At 44.3% G+C, this 27,056-nt stretch overlaps 1 protein-coding gene across 1 annotated transcript in view; it reads left to right on the forward strand.

Moving 5' to 3' along the window:
- Positions 1-2,888: 2,888 nt before the first annotated feature.
- The window catches only part of IQSEC3 (IQ motif and Sec7 domain ArfGEF 3), a 105,099-nt gene continuing 80,931 nt past the window's right edge, over positions 2,889-27,056 (forward strand). The window contains exon 1 of the mRNA XM_082013945.1: positions 2,889-4,621. Within this exon, the coding sequence (XP_081870071.1) occupies positions 4,128-4,621 (494 nt within the window). The 5' untranslated portion in view covers positions 2,889-4,127. The remainder of the gene's footprint in view (positions 4,622-27,056) is intronic.

Consider the following 27,056-nt stretch of genomic DNA (forward strand, 5'->3'; position numbering starts at 1 on the left):
GCTTATGATAATAAGACCATAAAATCGTAGCTGGGAACCTAAGCTAATATGCCCTGCATCTCCAGGGCTGGTAGCACTTTGGATACTGAATTACCAGGAGAAAATTGTTACCTTGCAAGGCCTGGGCACGGAAAGTGGAGGAGAATGGGGTAAAATGCAAGAAATGGGGAGAAGACTGCCTGGATTTCCTGTGAGGAGCCCCTGCCCAGGATAAGGAGATGGAGTGTAGCTGAGAGGAGGGAAATGCCTTGGATAGACTTTCAAATGGAAAAACACGGGAAGACTCTACCTGTCAAAAAGGCTTGAGTGATTTGTTTGCTTCCAGTTTCAGTGAGCTGTTGCAAATTAAAGTGGGATTAGGACCTCTCAGAAAATGTTACAAGAACACTCTGCAGTGAAATTTTGCTGCAGATGAAACACCAGAAGATGTTACTACCCTCCCTATGATGTATGCTTCTTAGTATGCCCGTATGTATGGATTCACTCCCCTCCAACAGAATTAAATAGCTAAATAAATATAAAATCAAATCATGTAGTATTACACCTTTCCATTTAAATCCTGGGGCTTGACTCATTTGCATTTTGTTTTGTTTTTATAATGCATGCTTATTTTAATTACTACTGCTGCACTTTATTTGTAATTGTCTGTGCAATGCCCAAGCACCTTGCTAAGTGGATAAGGGAAGCACTTTATTCCATAATAACATAATTAATCCATTATTATTCATTATTATTTTTTTCTGGAATGGACTGAAAAGAATCAGGACTTTGAAAAATACACCACTAACAAATTATCTATGGCAAGAAAAATTTTAACAGAATACATACTCTCCTAATCTTCACCATTGTCTCCCTCATCTTCACCATTGTTTCCCTCTAGATATCTTCTCTCCTGAAGAGAGAAGCAGCAGCATTTAATGACCTGAAGATTAGGCTAAATGCCAAAGATGTTTGAAATCAGAGATCTGTCACCCCAGCTTCCTGCATGGCCTTGGACAAGTCATTTAACCTCTCTGTATCCCTATTTCCCTATTTCCAATGGCTGCAGTGCTAACATTCACCTTCTATGCAACAGTAAATCTTACTTCACCTATATGCAGAGCTTTGCAAATGATGTATGGTAGGTATTGTGGCAGCATAATCAAAGGGACACAATGATGGCTGGATAAAAGAGGAGGTGTTTCCTAGCTATGCGGGATTCTTGCTTTCTGAGCAAAAGAAGACATTCAGTTTCTTCTGATATCCTTGCAGATTCCTCCCGAATGAATACCTCTTCTTCATTGAATTTTCTTATTATGGAGGATTATGCAACTGTATTACCTCTTGAAGTTTTATAAGGAGATCCTTGCATAGTCCTTCATGCTAGGCACAAAAGCATTCTGCTGCATTTTCCTTTGGCACATGCTCTCTGTAGAGACCTGGAAGGTCAGGGCTGGTCTTACCATTTTTGTCCACCAGTCACCACACCCACGACAGAAAATGGGTTTCTTTCTGATTCTCCTAGCCTGTTTGTTTTTAGCTTACCTATCCATGGCTGTTTAATTTATGATAAACATTTACTAGCAGAAAGTAGGCTAATGAGGCTGGTCAAGCAAATTAAAGGTGCAGAAAAAGTGAATGAATACATCAGCTCCACTCCACGTGGTAAAAGGCACATCTTCTGATAGGAATTCAAGCACAAGACAGAAGACTTCCAGGTTGTTTTTCCCCACCCCCAATCACCCAAACCAGGATGATTTTTTTCTTTTTAGTTAGAATTCCCTTAAGAATACATGCCACGACCTGGCTGACTATACCTGGATAGGCCCATACAGTGTCTATGACCCTTGTTTCTTCATCGCTTTTATCCACCTGAGCTGCAAAGGAACATGATGTCCACTGCAAAGACAGAACTCTGCACAGGGTTTGCCTTAAGAGTTAAAACAGCTTCCTCTATCCTGCAAGATAAACAATCTCTGCCTCAAGTCTCTTCCAACAAGGACAAGGGAGCTCTCTGCGTGTGTGTGTAAACGTACATATGCGAGCATACCCATAGCCACCCTCCTTGTTTCCCAGAATGTATTAATGCCAAAAGCTTGTTATTTCCATTGGTGTCCCTGGATTCTGTTCCTAGGAGGCAAGACTGAAACAATGCTGCTCAGTAGTGTCTCTGAAAGGGGACAGCATACCAGCATAGTTCCCCAAATGATCACTTCCACTCTTCCCCAAATATAGCTCAGGTGTTTTCACCTCCCCTATCTTTCTATGTGTGCCTTTTTTCACATTCCCTTATAACCATCTCCTCCCTTGCTAAATAATGCCAGTTCCTGCTCAGTCAATCCCCTGTCACGAGATATTAAAGACACACTAGGCAATGAGATGGAGGAAAGCCTCCCCTAAAACTCTCCAATAAAATCCTAAGCGTTGGTTATTTGAATGCTTTTACTTGTTAGAGTTCACTCCGGGGTCTTCCCCCAACACACAGGGGACAGATGGTAATGTTTCACCATCCACAAGGCCATCTCTCAGTGCTTGTGAGAGAACTGTGAACCGCAGTTCTTTTTTAGGAGAAGTCTGTGAACAGCTTCTAATCCTGGTGATCCTGTTTGCATCAGTTTACATTCCCAGGGCTATCTGTGAACCAAAAAGACTGGAAATACACCTTTCAGCTCATCTGAAACAGAGATTCTTCTTTACATTGCTCAGTTCCTTACTTCAGGAAACCCTTGCTGTGATGCAGGTTTTGCTAATTTGAAAAGGCAAAACAAGAGTAATTGTACACTCAAAATCACCTACTTAAACACAGGGGTTTTTTTCCTGTGGTCTTGCACCTTTTGTATGTTCAGTGGAATCTACTGACATGCTTGCCTAAAACCAGGTCTGACTGCTCATTACACCTCCTAGGTCTTCAGCACCCACAGTGATTGGAAAGGATGCCACTTTTTTACCCTTTACAGAAATCATCAAAATTGTTCATAGATCTATACAGGAGTTCCTGAAAGAAAGCTTATTACCCTTAGCCAGGTTACTTATTGACGAACGTAATAGAAAGCACACAGATAGTTTCTCAGACCCAAGGCTGTTAAGTTTGCACAATCTGTGGGTGAGGAATGGCAAGGGAAGGTATTTCTTGAACAATGAAGAGAACCTGCATGGAGTCTTAACAGTAAAGGTCCTGCCTGTCACTTCTCTGGTATTACATCCACAGCCCCGAGCAAAACTCCACAGTAAGTCCTACTTTTCTTCTCGAGAACCTAAAGGACACCAAAGACTCAAAGGAGTGACGAACTTGCAGGGAAGCAGCAGATTCCTGTAACACCCATTTTCCTCAGTAACTCCTTCCCCCGTGTTCAGATTTAGCCCTGCATTCTGCGTGCTACCAAGGGAAGCAAAAAACAGGACCGTTATCAGCAGCGCAGCCAAAACCAACAACAATTATTCAAGTAATTTGAAAAAAAGAAAAAAACCCCAAAAAACCAAGAAGAAATCACCGGGAGGGGGAGAGGGGTGGGGAGAAAAAAAGAATAGTAACACCTGGAAGCGCCACTCAGGGAGGGGCTGCGAAGGGCCCCGCGGAGGCGCAAGGCCGGGCTCCACAGGCGCTGCCCCGCTGCCGCCGCGGGCTCCCTTCAGCGCCGGCCGCTCCGCCGCGGAGCCAGGCGGCTCCACCCGGAGGTGGCCGGAGCGGCGCCCGCCGCCTGGCCGCGGGCGGAAGCCGGCGGCCGGGGGCACTGCCGCGCCAGCTTTCCTCTCAGAAACACCGGCCGGGCCCCGGGCCCCGGGCCCCGGGCCAGGACGCTCCGGCCCTCCGCCGCCGGCCCCCTCCCGCGCCTGCGCGGCCCGGCGGGGCGGGGAAGAGGGCGGGGTCTCTGCGGCGGATCCCGCCCCTCTCCCTTTCCCCGGCCTCGCCGTGCGTGGCGCGCGGGGGCAGGGGCAGGCGCGCGAGCTGCCTCGCCTCCCCTTCCCGCGTGCGCGCGCGCGCGTGCCTGCGTGCGCGTGTGTCTGCGTGCGCGCGTGTGTGTGTGCGCGCGTGAGTGTGTGTGCGTGTGTGTGCGCGCGTGGGGCGGTGAGGCGCCTCCCCGCAGCCCGCGCCGCTCTCGCCGGAGCGCCGGCGGCCGGGCAGGGCGGCCCGGGCCGGCAGCCGGGGCATGGAGAGCCTGCTGGAGAACCCGGTGCGCGCCGTCCTCTACCTGAAGGAGCTCACCGCCATCGTGCAGAACCAGCAGAGCCTCATCCACACCCAGCGCCAGCGCATCGACGAGCTGGAGCGGCGGCTGGACGAGCTCAGCACCGAGAACCGCAGCCTCCGCGGGCAGCAACCGGCCCCCGCCGAGCCGCCGGCGGCCCCCGCACCCGCCCAGGGCCTCCCGCCCGAGCAGCCCCCGCCGCCGCCGGGCCAGCCCGACCCGCTCCAGCACCACCAACAGCTCCCGGCGCAGCCGCCGCCGCAGCCGCCGGCGGGCAAGCAGGCAGCGGCGGGCCCCGGCGGCAGCGGCCGGGCTCCCGGCCACCAGCACCCCCCTCTGCAGCCCCACCAGCACCCCGCGGAGAAGGACGGCAGGGAGAAGGGCTGCTGCGCCGCTCTGCTCCAGCACAAGACCCCCCAGGCCATCGGCAAAGGCGTCCTGAGCCGGAGACCGGAGTAAGTGAGAAGGGGGAAGGGGGCGGGCAGGGGTGGCGGCGGGGGAGCAAGAGCCTAACGGGCTCGTTCCGGGCCCCGATCCAGGAGGGCACTGGGTTACACCCGCTGCAGCCTTGCACAGGGAGAGGCAGCGGGTGGGTGGGTGGGTGGGGAATCCCTCCCTCAATGCCTTCCCGGGGAGGGCAGGCAGAGTGCAAAGAGGAGCCAGAGTGCTGCTTCCAGGAGGCATTTGCCTCCTAGTTTGCCGCTTTCGTTTTTATGTGCAAGTGCCCCCGGCCCATTCCAGCCCACTCGGGGCGCGCACCCGCGGTGCTCACCCGCAGCATCGTGCCCTCGTTGTCTGTCATAAATAAGTAAGTCTTTGCCCAAAGACGAGCGCGGTTTAGCCCAGGCAGGGAGAAGCTTTGCGAAGGACAGCAGCATTGTGGCAGCTTCTGTTTGCCTTAAGTCGCTGGTACCTGTCAAAAAACCCCGTCATCCCTGGAATGAGCTGGGATTTTCCTGCCCTCATGCATGTGAGGGCTCTGGGGCATGCATTATATTGCACATGATGCACACATGTTCATAGAGATACAGATGCTGTACGTACGTTTGACATTTAGGATGCTTATTGCACTTGTGTGGGGGTTGTCTTTTTGTTGTTGTTGGGTTTTTTAGGTTTTTTTTTTTTTGGTGAGTGGCATCTGAAACTGATCCAGCTCTTCAAAAGGACAAAGTATTTTTTGCTGGTCTTTCCTCTTCAGTGAAAAAAGCATGACTACTAGTACTGAATACTGATAATGGTCTATGTGCATGCATATATAGTAAACAAGGATTAGCATTCCAGCACTATAGGTGGTGGAAGAGGCTGCTATTGAAAAGTCACATTTTCTTGGGTTGTGTATCGAAGTATATGCTCTCAGTTCACCAGCTGACAATTACAACTGCAGTCAGTATTGTAATTTCCTTTGTTTAGGCACTTTGAAAGCAGGGGAATGTTTTCTGGTTGACAGCCAGAGTTAGTGAAGTTAGGAAGAGAAGGAGCATAGTTTCAGATTTGACTTCTTTTATGTAAGAAAGAAGCTAATCTAAGTAGTAAAACTAGATCAGAATTTCTTTCCTAGAATGAACTCTATTGTTTTGGTTATAGTAATGTCAAAACAAATGAAGTACACAGCACACTGTATAGTCCAAAACCTCTTCCTTGTCTCTTTTGACACTTTAAATCAAAGGGACCGTTCTCCCTGTTTGTTTTGAATACACAAGCATAGCTACAACATGGAGCTGGATTTTCAGCTGGTGCAAGTAGAGTTACACCACTTCATAACAGCTAAGCATCTATCACGTGATTCTGTGAAAATCAGTGGAGAAATTACTATTGAAAGAAGCACTATTAAAGGGATACATACGGGCAAGTCACGCTTGAATCCCAAAAGGCAGATCCATACTTCTAAAATACTGCACTGTAAGACTCAGTTTTGCAATCACAACTTAAAGGAAGTGAGTGGGCTACTCAGAGTATGAATACAGGTAGTAAGCATTTGCAGGATCTGGCCCTTATTCATCATGCAATAGATGGAGTTTTAAAAAGACGTAGGGCCAGATGCTGAGCTCATGCCAATTAGTGTAAATCCAGAATAGCATAATTTAAGTCACTGAAGTCAAAACAGTCAGAAACCCATATAAAAATGCATAATCAACCTCATTATTTTTTCAATAGTGAATCCCTGCAGTGAAGGCACTGTTAGAAACATCGTATCGGCAAGGGCTTTCCTTTCTTCTGAACAGAGTTTCTAACATACGTCATTACACAGACTGAAGAATCGATTTCTATGCATAAGTCCAAATACCTCCTCCTTATCTGAGCTTTTTTTGCAGTGGGTTTTGACTGGTAGATTTTTTTCTTCATACCAAAATGCACAAAGAGAAGTGCATTAAGAACACAGCTGATTGCTGGTATATGATACGATAATCTTTATATTTCAGATGGATAGATAGATGGATGGATGGTTGTAGCCCTTTTGTGGGAAGTCAGGGCTGCTGCTGGGGATAACAGAGCAATCCCTGCAGCGCTCTTCACTCAGGAAGATTAAAATAGACTGCTTCTGTTTCCTTCTATAGCTTCAGCAAACCAAAATCTTTGTATAGAAAAGGAAATATGAGAGATGCAAAACAGTCTACATTTTTCACTCCTGCAGGTTCTTTCCCCCCCCCCCCCCCATTGATTGTATATAATGAGTTTCATCTGCTCCCATCTCTGACTGTTACAAGGAAGTCAAAGAGACTGCAAAATCTAACTTAAAGACAACTTGGATGGAGAGTGGGGGGAGAATCTTTCACCACCTATTCACAGCATTCCCGATATCCCTTCTGATCCAGCTGGACAATCTGAGAGTTGTATTTTTGCTTTTGTGTGACAGAAGGGGACATATACTTTAATACCTACACAGACTAGGTATCTGCACTCTCTTCCTTCCTCCCCACATATGAACATGTTTTTCCCTGTATTATAAACTCTGAAATTAAATGTTATATAATTTTTTTTCTCTTAGTCAAGAGCATAGAAACTGAGTGTTCACTACAGAAAATGGCCACTCTAAACAGAACAGAAGTGATCTTTCAGCATGTCAGGATGCGGTGGCTGAAAGCAAGGGTTAAAGCAGCACCCAGGCAGTGCCCGGCTGTCACTGCCCAGTGGTGGAATTTCTTTCCACTTCTCACGAAACAGGAGGTTCTGTCAGCATGTTTAAGTGCACTTGTGCTGGCCCTTCTCACCTCAGACACAGCCCAGGGATTTTGCTCATTGTGAGTCAGAATTGAGGTTTTTTGCAGCCTAACTCACCTCAAGCCCTGGATAGACAAGAAGACCTGAGCTTTTAGATATGTGTGACTATTTATGTCAACTGGGGCAGTCTTCTGTAAGGGGTTTGGAAGAAAAAACAACTGAAGCTTATCTATTACTTTAAGAAAAAAGTTCCGTCTTATTTTCGTTGTTTGCTTTTATCAGAAAACTGATAAGTTTTCTTTTTTAAAAATTGATAAGTTTTCCTTTTTTAAAGCCCCCTCTTTTTTTTTTAAACAAACAAAAAAAAAGTCTACATTTTAAAAGAGAACAAAAAACAAGGCCATCTCTAGAAAGGGAAGAATTTCTGAGTTATGCAGAGGCCCACTAATTGTTGCTGCATGTCATTGTGTAAGAAAGGTAGCACTGAGCTTACCTGTGAAAGACGAGGCAAGAAGAAAGATTTTCGCAGAGATTCTCGGCAAGAATTAGGCTGATTATTATTCCGCGGCATCTGTCTCTTTCTACCTTAGGAGTCTATTGCATAAGCACCTCACAGCTTTAAAAACAAAAAAATAAGGTCATTCGTCATGGAATGTTTTGCTTCAAAAATACAGGTTGCCAAATTAGCATAGCTTAGATCACCCTTACTAGGCAGCCTCTTGTCTTAAGGGACCATCCCAAGTATCGTCAAATCCTGCAAGTATAATTTTTCCTTCCATTCTTTATCAGAATACTACCTTCTTTGCCAATCCCCAGTACCCTTCACTTAGTATCGGGGAAATGCCACAGGGTTGAATCTAGAAGATTAAGTCTAAATGGCCCAAGTCCTGCTGTTTTTTATCAGTGAAACTCTCAGTAGGAGCTCTGCCTATGGAAGGGCTTCAGATTTTGAGCCCATGCATTAGCTGGAAAACTCACTTTGCGAAATGCAATTAGAATAACAGCTAATAATCTGTTATAGTTCCTTCCATCAAAAGACATAGGTGCGATTTACAAACATTCTGCATTAAAGTCTCCTTTTAACCGTGTCACCAACAGTGAAAACAAGGCATAGGACCAGTGTTTGTCTAGCATGACACAAAGAATCCAAGTACTGCCTTTAAATTACTAGCCTGTGTTTGCTCTACAAGATGTCTCCTCATGCAAAACAAACTCTTAGAACTCTTGGAAGAAATTTTCTAAAATCACATTTTCGCAGCGGTCTTAAAGCTCATTTGGATTTGCATTGGGCTGAAAACTATTTTATCTTATTTTATTTTGTATTGGTTTAGGATAGTAGTTTTTATCTTAGCAGAGAGGCAAGTTTTAAAAGACAATGTTAGAGTCACTTGTTTGCTGTTGTTGTCCAAGGCTGTTTGCTATATTTTTGTTTAATTTCAAAAGCTCAATTATGTAACTTTAAAATGAAGATATTGCATATGCAGAGGTGCTGTTTTCCATAATTTTTTTCTTTTTAACTATGCATTAATGTTCTATTCTATGGATTCTCTCCAGGGTAAAGGCATTAGACAAAATCCCACTGATTTCAATGGATACTAACAATAACTGTAAATATTATGGCTTACTATTAACATATTTTGCTATATTTGCGCATTGCACCAGCACAAAAAAAAAGGAAAAAAAAAAAAAAAAAAGATGACCAGAACAACTCTGAATGGCTTGTGTACCCCAGATACCCATTCCTTTCTCTTTGGGCGCACAAAGAATGCTACATTTCCCCTCTGCTTTCATTCTTTCAGATTCAGATTTCCTCCAGCCTATTTCAGGGTTTAACTCCCTTGAGCTTTCACACACCAGAAATAGTTGCATTGGTGCTGCCCTGGGTTCTGCAAATCCCTGCTAGCAATGTACCATTTCAGCATCAAAAGTTATTTGGAGTAGAGTGCTGTAAGCTGGTTTCAAATGATGGAGGTCTGCATTGGCATAGCTACACAGATGCTAAAGCCCTGCTTAGATGGTTTTGAAATAAAGACCATAATGAGAGGAAAAAAGAAAGTAGACTCTCTGTGACTACGTCCCATCTAAAGGTATATCCATGCTCGTCCCACTCACATTGGAGTCAGCCAAAGATGTTCTTTATGACATGAACACACCTGCCTTGTATCCACATCAGGGCAAGGGCATGTAAAATTCCAGGCAGAGGAATATGGGATTAATGATTCACAACAATATTTAAGAAATAACAGATAAGTGAAAGAAGGAAAAAGTCTCAGCTCAGGAATGGTTCAGCAGGAAGTTCTAGGTATAAAATTGCTGAGTAAATATGGCATGAGGAATTCCTCCCACAGGGACAGCACCTCAATATGATTTTGTATAACGTCCCGGCCAGAGCAACACAGTGTCAAGGCTGAAAATACTGTTGTGGGAAATCTCACTTGTGGGATGGGAGCCTCAGGAAGTAATAGCAAGGAAGGAATCTGTGTGAAATACTGCCTAGTGGTGCTTTGGACAGATACTACCTGTGTATCTGGAGTAACAAAGGCTCACACTGATCTTTCAACAAGAGAAGCCAAGGGCTGAAAGCAACAGCAAAAAAGGTGAATTTTTTAATGCTTAAATGAGGAGGGATGCATTATTTTGTTTTTGTGATAAGACGGTGGTATTTTTATGTCACTCAGCTATATGTTCTGTTGCAGCCAGGCTGCTCTTCTCTCGTGGCAAGGGTACCTTTCTTCCGTATGCTTTGTATTGACTCATTTGGTGTATACTTACCAGCCAGATCTTCTGCATTCCTCCTATTTTCCCTATAAATGAGTTGTTAGGTTGCTTGTTTTCTCCTTTCTTTCCTAGTTCAGCAGTGGTTTATTTCTCTTTTTCCGTTCTCAGTTATGAAACCTTTTGTTGTTTGTCCCTTAGGAAAACATTACAGAAAGCCAGAAATATTCCTTGGTTTAACAGATGGAAAATATTTCATTTGTTATAAAATTACCTGTAGCCTGTGATTGTTACTTGGTCCATGTTCCATGGAACCGTATAAGAAAAAATAAGGAAAAAAAGAGTCATTTATGAAGACAGAGCCTGAAATGTGACCATTTTCCCTTTCTTTTTCATACTTAAAAAAAACCCCTAGGTATACATTTTTTTTCCTCGAAGAGGTGTATCTTGAAACAAAGTAGTAATATTCTTGTATTCATCTATTCTGGAGTTTTTCATTTCATTTAGCTAAGGCTTAGATGAGAAAATGAGCGTCTGACTATTGGATTTGTTTTGCCCAATGCCTCTGTTTAAGATCTCTTAGTTAGAGCATTGGACTAACATTCTTAAGATCAAAGTTTAATTCCTCCTGGATGTATTTTTAACAGACTTGTGGTGCTGGACAGTCCCTTTCATCTCTGTGTATTTTAAGATCTGTAGCAAAGCTGTTGGAGATCTATTGTTACAGATAAAGGTGGGCAGATAGATCAGGAACAATCCTTTTTATAAATTTCATCATAGGAAGCAGCATAAAGCTCCTGTCATTACTTGCAATGTGCACTGCAAGGCAATACGTATATTTGCGCATAGAAGAGAGAATGTATTTGCATGAGCATTTGTCTACAGTAAGTGTCTAAGAGCAAAGTTGAAACAGCACCTAGTTTCTGTGCTTTTTGCATCCAGAAAAGCAAATCATCTGCTTGAGGAAATCAGTGTATCTTTACTGACGTCAATACAGCCATGACAATTTACATCACCTGAGGATCTGTAGCAGATTTTGCATATCTGTCCTCACACGCATATACACATATATCCATTAGCGTAAATGAGCGTTGACAATAGCAATGGATAGCAACTCATCACAGAAATAACAGTGAGCGATGAGAAAACCATTAAGCAACATTCTGATTCTTCGTATAACAGGTTTGTAATTTTTTCTTATGGTATTTTAATATAAGGTGGTAGGAGTTTTGTTGCTGCAGGGCTGTAAAGACGTATTTGCTCTGTTTGATAATGTTTTTTTTTTTTCTCTACCCTGTGCCTGTACCCTCAGTCTGCTTCTCACACAGGTATTATTTTTATTGCTTTTGCTAAGATTGTGCTCATTGATCAGCTGTTATTTTCATATGCTCTGAAGTTGCACTTTCTGAGGAGATAGAAGGGGATCAATATTTTCCATGACTAGTCACATCTAAGAGGGGACATTTTGGTGAAATTGAAGTGATTTTGAATAAGAAATTAAAAATGGCAAACTTTAACCTTCCTGCCTTCTTCTAGCAGAAAACAAGGGGGTCTGTGAGCTGCAGAGCTAATGAAGCTTGGCTTCCAGAAGATTTGTGTCACAGTTACGTTTTGTGATGTCTAACAAGGTGCCAGTTCCAATCTAACCTTCTCCTGGTGTTGAGGCTTTTATAACATCTCTCTCCAACATGGAGACTTCTGTGTGGACTAATGGCTTCAGTTCACTCGGCAGCCTTTCCCTCAGTGGAGAACTGAGAAAGTTCTCTCTGTTACACCCCGCCAGCTATTTTAATGGAACTCGTAAGAGGTTAGTGTCTCTGAGATCACTGTTACTCACTCATACTTGGTTGAAACTCACAGTGGGATCTGTAGTTACAAAGTAAGAACCAACACAGACACCCACACAGAGACACACAAGTATAGGAGGAAAAAGGAAAAGATTATACAAGAAATCATAGGTCACAGAAAACATATTTTGCTTAGGAACCCAGGCAATAAAGACCAAGTCCTAGATAATTTTTTTATTTAGCTCACCAGTACATCAAAATGGCTGAACAATCCACTCCAGATCTATGACCCTTTCTTAGAGCTGGTATTCTGTGTGTAATAGCCTCTTAAAAGTCTTGGGATATTAAAGTTATAAAGAATTGGGAAATTACTGTAGGAATTCTGGGGACACCTAGGTGGAGGTTTACCATTGGCAAATGGAGTCTGTTGCTCCTCCTGGCTTTGCATATGAAGTTGGTGGATCATCTTAATCCACCTGCCAACATTTGTGTGGGCATGGGCTGCTGCTGAGATGGTTACTACAAGAGAGGTTAATGTATATTTGCTGAAACACACTAAAGCATCTATGCCATTCTCAAAAGCAGTAGAAAATTGACACTTAAATAATTATAGATCTTAAGGACGCTTGGGATTTCCTTTAAGTTTTGTTGTACTTTGGATGTTTGTTCAAATTCTGACCTTTCTATTAAAATTCAGGACCTTGCTGTCAATCTGTTTGTGATGTCAATTTCCAGGCAGTCCTCCAAAGTAGTTCACACTATCCTGCTCCAGTGGGAAAATTGCTCTGACAGCACCTCCTTCAGTCTCAGCATCCAACATCTTGGTGTTGCTGTGCCTGGGTGGGCACTGCCTCCATGGAACATCCTTGGATCTGCCTCCCGGAGCAGTGTGGTTTTGGCCCTGAGGTTCTTAATGGACTTTATGTATGATAGCATTTTCCAGAAGAGAGGGTGACTCTCCATATTTATGATGATTACTGCCTTTCTACTTCAGTTATGGAACCAAGCTCAGACCTGTCTTCCCTTGCTTTTGCCCCTCTGTGAGGAATACTGTTTCTGCCTCCGTTGGGCTGTTACAGGAAAAGTTTCAGCTCTGCAGTCAGTTCAGAATTCTCACAAATGTCCTTGTCTTTCATTTGCTGGTTTTTAATTTGCAAATCCATTCCCAGTAGTACACCAGTAAATTGCCTGTGTCTGCCTAGGTACTTACATGGCCCCTTTCACCATAGTAACTGAGTATCTGGATTTGTCCTGCGGGCCCATGCTGATATCCATGCATACTGGACGACTAACTTTCATCTGAACTAGCAAGGAATCTGAGGAATCTCCTCCCTTTTCTCTGAGCATTCCCTGGTTCTCATGCCAAAGACCTCTCTTCAACCAGTTTTCTTCTATAATGTTTTGTGCCAATAAATCCATATCCAGTCAAGCTCCTGATGTAGATAAACTGCACGGCTCTGATCAGTAATTTGCACTATTTTACTGTCTAGGTAAGTCTAAGAGCCAGATTACATAATCACAGAATCACAGAATCATTAAGGTTGGAAAAGACCTTTAAGATCATCAAGTCCAACCATCAACCCAGCATCACCATGCCCACTAAACCACACCGACATGTTTTTTGAACACTTCCACTGATGGTGACTCCCACTTCCCTGGGCAGCCTGTTCCGATGTTTGACCACTCCCTCAGTAAAGAATTTTTTCCTAATACCCAATCTAAACCTCCCCTGGCGCAACTTGAGGCCATTTCCTCTTGTCCTATCACTAGTTACTTGGGAGAAGAGACCAACACCCGCCTCGCCACAACCCCCTTTCAGGTAATTGTAGAGAGCGATAAGGTCTCCCCTCAGCCTCCTCTTCTCCAGACTGAACAACCCCAGTTCCCTCAGCTGCTCCTCATAAGATTTGTGCTCCAGACTCCTCACCAGCTTCGCTGCCCTTCTCTGGACACACTTGAGCACCTCAACATCCTTCTTGTAGTGAGGAGCCCCAAACTGAACACAGTATTCGAGGTGCGGCCTCACCAGTGCTGAGTACAGGGGCACAATCACTTCCCTCCTCCTGCTGGCCACATTATTGCTGATACAGGCCAGGATTCTGTTGGCCTTCTTGGCCACCTGGGCACAGTGCTGGCTCATGTTCAGCCGGCTGTCAACCAGCACCCCCAGGTCCTTTTCTGCCAGGCAGCTCTCCAGCCACTCCTCCCCAAGCCTGTAGTGTTGCATGGGGTTGTTGTGACCCAAGTGCAGGTCCTGGCACTTGGCCTTGTTGCACCTCATACAATTGACCTTGGCCCATCAATCCATCCTGTCCAGATCCCTCCGCAGAGCCTTCCTGCTCTCGAGCAGATCAACACTCCTGCTCAACTTGGTGTCATCTGCAAACTTACTGAGGGAGCACTCAATGCTCTCATCCAGGTCATCATTACTTAACTAAGTAGCTTTAATTTTGAAGACATGTGAGATAACACTCATATATAACTTCTGATGTTATGGATCTTCTTGAACTGACTTCTGTCCCACCACTGGACCTAGTTAGCTATTAGCCTATTAGATTCTGTGCATACTTGCCATAGCAATTGTTTGGGATGGCACAGCCAACTGCTGTAATGTTTCCCCCAAGAATTCTTTATTACTCATTTGGGAAAATACTGATCTCCATGTTAGCTGCAGCAACATCCACTGCTGGTCCCTTGTTTCTGCTAAGAAAGGACTGTGTTTCTCATCTTTGTCAAGCTGAATACATAAATATTGTCTTCACTAGACATGCTCTGACTGGAACTATTATACCACCTTTATCACCTCATTTACTGCAGCTCTTACACAGCCAAGCAGATAGGGAATACCAGATTGTATCCTTGATGGATGAAAAGCATTGGCAATGAGTTTCAGTCTCAGACATTTAAAGGTATTTAGCCTCCCAAAGGTGGAAAAAAGAATCTACTCATTTTTAAGGGAGGGATCAGACTTCTGCCAAATTCCATTTGCTTTCAGCAAGTTATTTTACAGGTAAACAGAAGAAAGGAAATACTGGTGACAGGGGAAGAAGGGAAGAATAGGATGAGAGGCATCTACAGTGAGTTTCTACTCTCTGCTAAGGGCAACCTGCAGGCTGGTTTTAAGTCTGTATTAACCGACTCTTCAAATCCCAAGCCTGAAAGCGTGGTTAGAGCGTTGCCTCAGGACTACATCCCAGCGGTGTGCACATCTGCATGCTCTCCAAAGCCTCTGCAGCAGTCATAACATAGGGTGTACCATACTTCTGGATTCTGCAGAGGTTGTCTGTGCAGGGAGATACAAGCTAGTGGAAGAGTGGACAGCAGTGGGGAGGAGTTACAAGGGGAAGGAGAAAGGCTCCAGTGGAAACTTTAGAATGCAGGAGGGCCAGGAGCCCCATAACCTTATCCTGCAGAGCCTGTCAAGTTTTTGAATGCTTGGTTCATTTATGTATCTGACTGTAATGATGCTTCACTGTACCTGGGGGGAGGGAAGGAATGACAGGGGTTTATGTTCTATTTTTATGAATCTCCTTACTCAGGAGAAATTAATAATAAACAGTACACACTGAACATTATCCTTAACAGATACGACTGGTTAAAGCCACCTCCCAAGTAGGCAGCTCCTGGGCTTAAGGGGGGAGCCCACTGCTGTATGCCCGGAGTGTATGTGACTAGTTCTCATCGCTGTGGGATGGGAGGATTGCTAGATCTCATAAAGCAATGCAGTTCAACCTGGCTGGGCAATGTCTGTGAGTTCTCCAAGAAATACTCAGAGTGCTAGAAGAGGACAGTGGAGTATGTCCACAGATAGCAACCTTTTCAGGATGTCTCTGCCTGGCATTAGCACCTCTTTTTTCAGATTAGGTGTTGAGGACCTTGACCACCTGTGTCCCTTCACAGGATATATAGACACAGAGAGCAAAGGTGTTATTCCTGTTCACATGCTGGTGTAAATTTGTCATCATGTTCCACTCACTGTTTTGCTTAACTGACAATAGGCCCCAGTCTTCATTGTCTTCCTTCTTGTGAAGTTATTATCTTTTGTGTGACATGGGTTTGAGATACTAGCAAATCCTCACTGACCAATTTACATCCCACGACCTCAAGCACAAATGGTAATAGGACTTATGAAGCATAAGGAATCAGGGCCATTCTTCTGCTGCAGTTTTTTACAAGGTTTCATTGCAGGCTGCTATGGCCAACTCTCATATCTAACACCAGAAACAGCTGCATTTCGGAGATGAGCACATATACTCAGTAATGTTACGTTTTCTGAAGTGCTTTGAGAAGTAATGCACTTATTCACCGGTGGAATATTGCTAAGTGTATGTCCCTACCAATATTGAAACTGCAGCAGGTAACAAGTATTTAAGCTTTTCCTCTAGTACACCCCTAACCATGGCAGGATCTTGCTGCAGGTTGAATTATAGAAATACCATGCAAAAATAGGTGGTAATAACAACAACAACAATGATAACAATAACAACAATAATAATAATAATAATGTTTGTTCTGCATTACTCTTTAGCAATAGACCCTTCAGTGCTTACAAAGGTAGTCCTCATTTTACAGAAGGGGATGAAGACATGATAAATATTTTGCTTGAGTTCACCCAGCTAGTCAAAGCTGAAAGTAGAACCTGTGTCCCAGGGCTCTGATCTGTCAAGTAGGATACAGTGCCTCGGCAGAAGGAGACAAACAGGACAAGAAGTGTTAAATGTTACAAGGTCACTTCTATGGCATAAATAACATTGCTCTAAACCTTGAAATCTGATTCACTCCCTGGGCAGCTTGATATCAGGAAGAGTTTTGGCCAATTAATGTTCTATAAAATGACCAAAAATCCTTAACAGTCATTCATGATTGGTGTCAGTTATGTACACTAGAAAGAATGAGCAATGGAGGCTGGAGATAAAATTGAATATTGAATTTGAGGAGAAATTGAGAAATGGGGTTTCAGGTTGGCAGGGCTGTGAATGTGTATTGCATGCAACTCCAGCAAGGCTTACAAAAGCAGGTAGTCCAGCAAGAAAATGTGTCAGAGTAAAAAAGTGGTGTAAATGTGCCGGAGCAAAAAAGTGCAAGAAACCACACATGTATGCTGGAGCATGTTTTGTTTCTTGCAGCAATGAACCAGTTATGAGTTGCACAGAATGATGAAGGGAGAGGGTAGCAAGAGAAGGTAGGTTAAGAGTCTATAGTCTCTGCTGTTTCAGTCTGGTTTGATGGGGGAAAGCTCAGCAAGCACATGGAAGACACCAAAAATATTCCTCTTGTGGGAGCAAAAGGAAAAGCCTCCCACAGAGGTAGGCATTACACGTGAGCTAGGGAAGTGGAAAGTAATTATCACATTTGTGCATGTGAATAAGTTGACAGGGTACCTTCTCCAAAAGCCGCTGCCTAGCAAGACGCAGTTCCGTCTCCCCACAGCTATACTTTCCCTCCCCCTGTTCTCCTGTTAAACACAGAGCTGTACTGGGGTCTGCTGCCTCCATCCCCTCCTCCCCGACACAATCAAAGCAGTAACATGCAATCACCAAGTCATGCAGACAGTCTCAGTGTCTTGCTCAGTCAGATTTTTCCTGCCTCGCCCAAGGAGAACTCTTGCATGACTGATATGTGTGGCTTAATGGATTCTGGGCTGAGGTTTTCATTTCCAGTAATAAGAAGAGCGCTTGCATTCGCCCATTCCTCTTGTTTGTGGTGCAGGGCTTGATGGTAACAGGGTTTCATTATCTCAGCCTCATTAGCTCTTACCCAGGGACAGACATCACTTTGACAGGGATCCTCCATCCTGCCTGGTTTTTCATTCAGTATTGGGGCAGGCCCCAGTGTTTCACAAACCCGAAGGGTGCTCTCTGGCACACGCTCGTGCATGTATGAGAGGGGCCACACTCTGGGAATTCTTATTCAACTTAAATACATTTCCCACAGCCAAGGGGTGCATTCAGTATAGACCCAGCCTGCATTTGGTAATGACAGAGATGGCAAGGGAGATCTGGAGCAAGGGCAAGAATGCCTTCAGGATGTGAATGTGCCTTGGATGTTTCTGGAATTCCTTTTTCTCACCAGCGAGGAGCTATTTATGTTGGTTACTTTTTCCTCTCAGCTTGTACTGTAGGAGTGTACTGATTTCCTCAATTTGAAAGGACCTCACGCTCCTTTATCTTTCAGCTCTATTTTTTTATTTCTCCATTCTGATTTTATTTGCTGCTGTTTTGAATTCCCTGAGGTGAACGCTAACCACAGGCACAATTAGTAACTGTTCCCTTGGGATCCAGTATAGCACTAGTTGGAAGTATGTCACAAAAAATAGCTAAAATATGACTGATATCATGACATTTCTCTATTATTACTCCTTTTATTAAAGTAAGAAAAGTTAGGACCTGAGTGTCTCCTGATAGTACAGCAGCATTTGCAAAGATACCAGCAAGAATGAAACTACCTTCAGGAAAAGAGCTTGGAGCCCCTCTCCAAACTTCACTGGCTCCAGCACAGAAACTACAGCACCTCCTGTTCATCCTTACTTAGCTTGCCCTTGTTCCTCTTTCTCACTGGCAGTTACACCCTCTCTTTCCCCCAAACCCTCCGTTCTACAGCTCTGCTGCTGAGAGTGGTGTAGCTGGCAGCTGCACCACAATGGCAGCATATGAATACAGCACAAGGCTGTGACGAAGGTTTCTGTTGCTGGATTCCCAGATAGCTGTTGGGAGGATGAGGAGCATGGCATGTCGGCATGTACCGAACAGCGAACGGGTAGGATTAACAACAAAAAGAGAGGCAAGGAGAATCTCCATCCCTTACTGGATATGGCGGGGAACATTGTGTCCAAGGACGAGGACAAGGTTGAGGTACTTAATGCCTTCTTTGCCTCAGTCTTTAATAGCCAGTCCAGGTATCCACAGGGTATTCAGCCCCCTGAGCTGGAAGATGGGGATGGAGAGCACAATAACCCACCCATAATCCAGGAGGAAGCAGTTAAGGACCTGTTAAGCCACCTGGACACCCACAAGTCTATGGGGCCTGATGGCATCCACCCGAGAGTACTGAGAGAGCTGGCGGAGGAGCTTGCCAAGACACTCTCCATCATTTATCAACAGTCCTGGTTAACAGGGGAGGTCCCAGACGACTGGAGGCTTGCCAATGTGACACCCATCTACAAGAAATGCTGGAAGGAGGATCCTGGGAATTACAGGCCTGTCAGCCTGACCTCCGTGCCAGGGAAGATCATGGAGCAGTTCGTCTTGAGGGTGCTCACAGGGCATGTGCAGGACAGCCAAGGGATCAGGCCCAGCCAGCACGGGTTCATGAAAGGCAAGTCCTGCTTGACCAACCTGATCTCCTTCTATGACCAGGTGACCCACCTAGTGGATGAGGGAAAGACTGTGGACGTTGTCTACCTGGACTTTAGTAAAGCCTTTGACAGCATCTCCTACAGCATTCTCCTGGAGAAACTGGTGTCTCATGGCTTAGACAGGTTTACTCTTCACTGGGTAAAGAACTGGCTGGACGGCCGAGCCCAGAGAGTTGTGGTGAATGGCGTTAAATCCGACTGGCGGCCAGTCACAAGCGGTGTTCCCCAGGGTGAGGGGATCGAGTGCTCCCTCAGTAAGTTTGCAGATGACACCAAGCTGAGTGGGAGTGTTGATCTGCTGGAGGGTAGGAGGGCTCTGCAGAGGGATCTGGACAGGCTGGATCGATGGGCAGAGGCCAGCTGTATGAGGTTTAATAAGGCCAAGTGCCAGGTCCTGCACTTTGGCCACAACAACCCCATGCAATGCTGCAGGCTTGGGGAAGAGTGGCTTGGCGAGCTGCCCGGCGGAAAGGGACCTGGGGGTGCTGGTTGACAGCCGGCTGAATATGAGCCAGCACTGTGCCCAGGTGGCCAAGAAGGCCAACAGCGTCCTGGCCTGTATCAGCAATAGTGTGGCCAGCGCAAGTAAGGCAGTGATCGTGCCCCTGTACTCGGCCCTGGTGAGGCCGCACCTTGAATCAGTTTTGGGCCCCTCACTACAAGAAGGATGTTGAGGTGCTGGAGCGTGTCCAGAGAAGGGCAACGAAGCTGGTGAGGGGTCTGGAGCACAAGTCTTATGAGGAGCGGCTGAGGGAACTGGGGTTGTTCAGTCTGGAGAAGAGGAGGCTGAGGGAAGACCTTATCGCTCTCTACAACTACCTGAAAGGGGGTTGTGGCGAGGCGGGTGTTGATCTCTTCTCCCAAGTAACTAGTGATAGGACAAGAGGAAGTGGCCTCAAGTTGCGCCAGGGGAGGTTTAGATTGGATATTAGGAAAAATTTCTTTACTGAAAGGGTGGTCAAGCATTGGGACAGGTTACCCAGGGAGGTGGTGGAGTCACCATCTCTGGAAGTGTTCAAAAAACGTGTGGATGTGGCGCTTCAGGACATGATTTAAGGGACACGGTGGCGCTGGATTAATGGTTGGACTTAATGATCTTGAAGGTCCTTTCCAACCTTAGTGATTCTGTGATTCTGTGATACTCCATTTCTGAGCTGTTGTAGCAGACAGTGTGGCAGATGCTGTAAGATCATCAGCAGTCACAGCTTGCTTTTGAAATAAACTTGATAGAAGTGTTTATTAATACTAACACTGTAACAGGGGGTGCTCCTATTTAAACTGAAACGGTACAGAGCTCTGATGGAAAGAAGTCCATACAGTGGTTATCATGCCAGTAGGCTACCATGGGCCTGCCTTAGGTTAAAATCGAGCAAGCTTAGTGTCATTTGTCTACCCTTTATGTACGTATTTTCCTAGGTGGCAAACCCAAGTTTGCTCGGCAGAGCCGCTGTGCAAGTCCAGAACTGCATTTGTGAGGGAGGAATTGCTGGGCAGAATTGAGATGAATGCAAGAGGTCTGCATTTTGAGGAACAGACATGGAGAACTGGAGGAGGTGATCCTGCAGGACTCAGACGAAGACTGAGTGTTGTGCAAAGGATTAGCAGATGCTGCATTTGGTGGAGGCAGGTGAAAGAGCAAGACTAGAATAACATGGGAAAGAGTAAGACAGAATTCTAATGCATAGGCAGAGCTGCATGGACAATCCACACTGGAATAACAAGCGATAACATAGCTTTCTGCATCAGCAGCAGAGCTGTGTGGATAAATAGGTCTGGGCTAGCAGGGTTTGAGTGTAGTGGCAGCTGCATGGGTGCTCAGGACTAAGCTAATGGAGGTGCAGCAGGTGAGGAGAAACTGCAGAGCTGCCCAAAGGAAGCCTGCGCTCTGCTTGGCACCAAGCAGTTGCTATTAATCTTTCACTTCCCCAAGCACTGATATTCATATAAATTGTGAAGGAAAAAAAAGTTCCTCAAATGCAGCAGAAAAGGCTCTTTAGCTTCATATTTATGAACTTAGATAAAAGAGAACTTGATAGGAATCTGGAAAAGTGACATCTCAATTTTATCCTGCCCATCATGATGATGAGTGCAAGTGTGGGTTGATTACTTGCTACTGACCCCTCCCTTTCCCTCGTCCTTTGTAAAGTTCTGTTTCTCAGGGATCTCCTTTTCACTGAACAGTTCAGGCTGTTCTTTGTCCTTACAGCCTTGTGATTTCTAGCACCAAGCCAGAAATCGCCTCATTTGCTAATAGGTATTCTAGTTAATAATGGCAAATCCATCCACGGAGGATATTTCTGGCCTGTTTTGCAAGACAGGAATGCTATTTTAATGGCACAGTGCTGGCACACAAGTGGGAATGCTTGCACCCATTGGTGTAGCTGCATGTTGCACACAGCCTGTGCAACCCTGAGAACTTGTGATGCTTCACGTCACTCACCAGACCATAATTACATTGTCGGAGAGAGCATAACAATTCCATAGATAGCTGAAAATCTCCTGGGAAGAAAGACTTGCTGAATTTCCGTTGCACAGGATTTCTGGGTATGCCTTCATTGGCTGTTTGGGGATTTGACTATGAAGAATTCAAACCAATTTTCTCAATCAGGCTTTTGATGTTGTTGTTTTAATTATTAATTACATAAGAATAGGTTTTCAAGAAAAGATAGATCAAGCCATTTCCCAAACAGCATTCAAATCAGTCTTCAAAACAGATTTTTTACAGAGTGAACTATAGATCTAAACAAGAAAATTACTCACATATTTTGTCTGTTCTCACTGTCTTCTAGGTGCTTAGTGTATAGTTCCTGGGTTTTTTTAACCTTGGTACAAATGGAGAGTAACCATCGAAGGCAACTATGTGGAAGCCCACAGCCGTGAACAGATAGAAGTGAGGAGAGAGCAGAGGCCCTTGGAGTTCTAATAGGCCCACAGGCAACAGATTTAATTAAACTTTTAGTAGCTGGATTGAGCAGTTAATAGCAAAGGCTATTTCAGCTGCAGCCTAACACAGGCTGCATTGCTAACTAAAAAAAATATCTTGACTAAACAAACAAGAAGGGTAGCTCTGTAGTCAACGGTGGCTGTTGTCTGTAAGAGAACAATTGGCTGTAGTAATGGATGTGGCATGGGTCCCAATGCCACAGCAGCTGTTCTGTGCACTGCTGCATATCTCAAAGTTCATGCCCATCCTGGTTCTATCACGTGAGACAAAGATGCATCGAGAAACACTTTTTTCTTTTAACTTGTCTTTTTTAGCCCCAACAGATTTTTGTTTTGCAAACACTCAAAGTATGACGTCTTCGTTCCCCCATTTCCTCTTTTTTGTTGAATTCAGTCAAGGATACTGGAGAATCACAAATAGGAATGTCAGTACTTCTTTCCTTCCACACTCCAGAACTGAAATACAAAAAAACTCAAAGAAAATCATCATCATCATCAAAACCCTCCCAAAATGGAGTAAAAGTTACCTCACCTGTATCCCTCATCCTCTACTTCTTCCCTGACATGCACTGTCAAGACCAAAACCCCCATATTCCTTTCAGTAAGGATCTGACACAAAAGAAAAAGTAAAGTTGAATAAAAACTGAGAGAGGAAAGGAGGTATGAAATTAAATATACAATGTCATATGAAGGCAGCCTGTATAAATGCTAAAGAAACAAAAAGCAAAACACTTTATTTTGCCTTGCATTTCCCCAGAAAGCATTTTAGGGTCACACGAGTGCAACAGTCAGTTTGTTGTGATACATGCATAGTTTTTAGTGTACTGCCTCAGTTGCCTTCAGTTTGCCTCCTGCTTTAACAGACTGGGGGTCTTGAGACAGTTTGCAAGCCTTCCCAAAGAGAGATAATAAAGAGAACAATGATACAAGAACTGGTTAAGACAAATGAGTTTCAGGAAAGTGATTTATGTAAAGGATCTTGTAATCACTCCAACCCCAACACTGCCTGACAGCAGTTGTTTTTATGAAGGAAATTAAACACAAGAGTGACTGCTGCATAGCCCTCTCCTTCAGAAGGCTGGGTTAATTAAACAAAACAAAGCAAAACAACGAGCAGCTGGAAGGAGAAGATGAGGTAGTAGGTAATGCTATGAACTTGTAAGACCTACTACATTTCAGAGGCGCATGCCATCCAGGAGTCACAAAGCACATTCTGCAAGATGGCATTTGGTCATCAAAAGTTTCTGCTCCTGGGCCAGATGCCCTTATTGCTGTTGCATGTTGAGCAGTCTATTCTCAGATGCCAGCATTGTTGTTTTGTAGAGACCTAAAGGTGATGTGGCAAGTTTTCCATTCTCAAATGCGCTACTATTGCTTGATCCCAGAGGTTCACGGTTACCTCACAGCTTATTGTATGTCATATGGAGCCCATCAGTGGAGGAGCCTGCAGATTCATCTTTGAGGACCAACCTCCAGGTGTGTTTGAATTTCAATTCTATAAGGTTGTACAGTTCCCTTTTTTCTTTCTTCCTAACTGTATCCTCCATTTTCTTCCATTATTAATGATTCCTCATCTTATCTTTCATTGGAGCACTCCTTGGATTGATGCAAAAGCCCTAACTTAATTAGTTGCCAAGGCAGAATTAGGATGCTCAAACCCCATGATAACACTCCGCATCCACCTCTTGTTGTTCCACCATGCTCTGTTCCTTTCCATTTTTTGTCTTGCTCCTTGAAGTTGTTTCTTCCTATGAATCTTTCACTGGTCGAAAACATCACATAACCAGAAAGACAGAAGAATTTTACTTTTCCTGAGGTCAAACAATAAATGTAAGTGCCATCCCCTTGATCTTTTTGGAATGCTGAGGCTGCTACAATCTTGCTGAGCCATACAAGTAAGAGAAAGGCTGAGGAAGGGGAATGAAGAGCAGGCATCTCCTAATTTCATCCTGACACTTGGAGGTCTCAGTACCAGCTACTACAAAGTTACTGATTCTAGTTCCTTGCAAGGAAAAGCATCCATACAGTAGATATCTAGTAAAAATCCACAGCACTTTTATTCTATGTGCACTGCAAGCAGCAAAACACTTTCCAACAAACTTGCAGCCTCTAGCAAAAGAGCAAAAGCACAAAAGCTAGAACTAGAAAATGTCGCAGAAAGAGAACAAAGGAAACCAAGAATGTTGCACAAGTCTTAATTACTGTAGAAGTCAGGTGTAGTAAGTCAAACTCAGTGACCCTAGAAAGCAAGCCATGCTGTCTGCTGGAGAGAGGGATGATTAGAAAATAATGATAGGCTGAGGAATGGCATGAAAGAATATGACAAATGGTTTGGGTTTAGAATCTCCCCCCCAAAATGAAAGAGTGGTAAAGACTTACATACGCGTAATCGAACTCCTCCCTCCCCAACTATAACTCAGGAGCTTATGATTAAGGAACCTAAGTCTCTTTCTAGGCATTCACAGAGTTTTGTTCAGAGCACTTAGCAGATAAAAAGACCAACCTGTTGAGCTGGATTAAGATGGCCTGCATCTTTCATATCTGCATAGAGACTACAAAACTTTGGATAATATATAAAGGAGAAAAACCTCCAACTATGCAGAGATTCAAAACACCATCACTCCTTCTCTGCTTTCTAGCATTTCATTAGCACCTCCTGCCCTCAGCTGTGATTTAGGTTCTAAAAGTTGAGGAGTCAGTCTAGTTACAGACATACTTTCAGAGGTTTAAGGGTTCAGCTCTGGGTTATGCAGAAGAGGCTGATAGGGAAGGACCCAAATAATTGTCTTTCCCATTTTAAAGATCATGAAGGAAAATCTAAGGCTATGACACTGAACTGCTGAGTAAAGAATATTGAGGAATATCCTGCCAACCTCTATCCATTCCAGCTAGCCAGCGTTAGATTTCCAGTCAGATTTCCAGAATCGGTGTAATGTGGAACTGAACATATGCTTGAAAGTTCATCTCAGCCCTTAGTCTCTTTGCTAGTTAATTTTCCTAAGGAAAGTCTGGCATGCACTTCCCTTCTGTCATGGCCCTCAGCAGTTCCCAGCCCAACAGGTCATCCACAGAGCATTCCTTCGACACAACCATGCTACACCTTCTGTTGCAAGCATGGTTTCAAGGTGCCCATGACCATTTCTATGGATTTCACTTCTCCTGCTCTACAATCTCAATTCTATGGTCTGCTAGAGGCTTTGGTGTGCACTTCACAAAGGCTCTTACACAGCAGTGCAATTACATTTCTATTAGTTTCTGATAGTTGCATGAACCTTAGAGGGGTTCTTGGTATTCATACCCTGCACTGAAGCACTAGCTGAAGCAGTTAAGAAATTCTCTCCCTCCATACACAGCCTTAACAAGGCTTTTCCGAAGCATTATTCCCCTTAGAAAAAAAAAATTGTGAATTAAGGAGTTCAGAGTACATGTAATTGGAAACAGTTCCATCAAATAACGGCTGTAGACTGGAATTCCCTTCTTGCCCTGAGGGACATTGTACTTTGTTTCCAAGCCAGAAGAATATTAACTTCCATTTACAAAACCCTCCTTTCTGAGCACTCAGACTGACCATTACCTGCCACTGAGATACAGCTGCCTCTGGGACAGAAGGCAGCAATCCCCTGTGATCAGAATTGCCATTTCTTCCACAAAATCTGTTGTGCAGGTGTTAGACTAACCATCTGAGACCAGGCCATTAACTGGTGCATATGACTATAGCCCCAGTGATTTCCGTTAAGCAAATGGAGTTTGACAGAAGACTCCAAGTTTAGACATGCAAGCGTGGGACAGCAACAACAATAAAATCCATTTAGTCTTACTAGGAGTTTAAGTGACTTCAGCATTACATCTTGCTAGGGACCCTGAACCTTATAGCACCGTGCCATGGCACTGGTGCAATGATGACTCAGAAGGAAGACTACTACTTCCTGCAGCACCCCCTTCAGTTTTTATTGGAAGTCTTCAGTCAACTGCACGCCTGGACTGACTCACTTAGCTTCTAATAGCTGACATGAGTGCCGCCTGAGGAAGTGTAACTGTAGGCCACTGAGCATTGTTAAAGAAAGTTTTTCAACTCGGCGAAGGAGATCTAGCAACTGCAGCTAAAACTTGTTGCAGTCTGCCTGCTTTGGACTCACCCTGACTCTGACTTTGCTATGAATTTTGTCATCCTAAATGCAAGGATCCCGCTCCAATTCTTTTTAAAGGAGAGAAATATTGCAGGTGGCAAGAATATGACACAAGCAATGTCCAGTCTTATTCCTAAAACATTTCTAACTGCCAGTCTTGAACTAGATGAGCCTCAATTTATGCCTGTTCTCAGTATTTTCACATTTTTTCTTATATAAAGGCTCCTCATGCTGCAGTTTTGACTGGTGAGAGGAAACTAAGCTATCAAACACAAGTGAAAGGGTAAAAATTTCCCTTTTTACAATCCGATCAACTGCAACAATTTAGTCAGAAGTGCAGAAAGACTACTGCAAAGTGATAAAGAATCACATAGAAACTTACGGAGGGTCTAAAAGCATAGAATGACATAGTCTTGTGGGAACTTATATAATCCAGCCTGTACACTTGCTCTAGGACAGCAGAATAAGCTTAAGGAAACCAGCCATCTTTCAAGGAATGTTGGTTTCTGAGGACATGCTGGAGTCATATGGGAGATCTTCAGCTTACCTTCAATCTATAGTCAAGCAGGACAGCTGTTAATTCCTATCCAAAACAGCTTAGTTATCTGAGCATTTATTTTCAAAAGGGATTCAGTTCAAAGGCAAAGCAACTGGCTTCTCAGGAGCTTATGGTGGAGCAGCAAATCTCAGATTTGAAATCTGAATGGTAGCATTCCCATCTGCTCTGAATGAGTTAAAAAAGGCTGAGTCTTCTAAAGCCACCAAGAGATTTCAGGTGCTTAATTTCCATTAACACTCATGGAAA

Source organism: Phaethon aethereus (assembly GCF_964289735.1).
Source record: "Phaethon aethereus genome assembly, chromosome: 1".
In the NCBI taxonomy this organism is placed as follows: Eukaryota; Metazoa; Chordata; class Aves; order Phaethontiformes; family Phaethontidae; genus Phaethon; species Phaethon aethereus.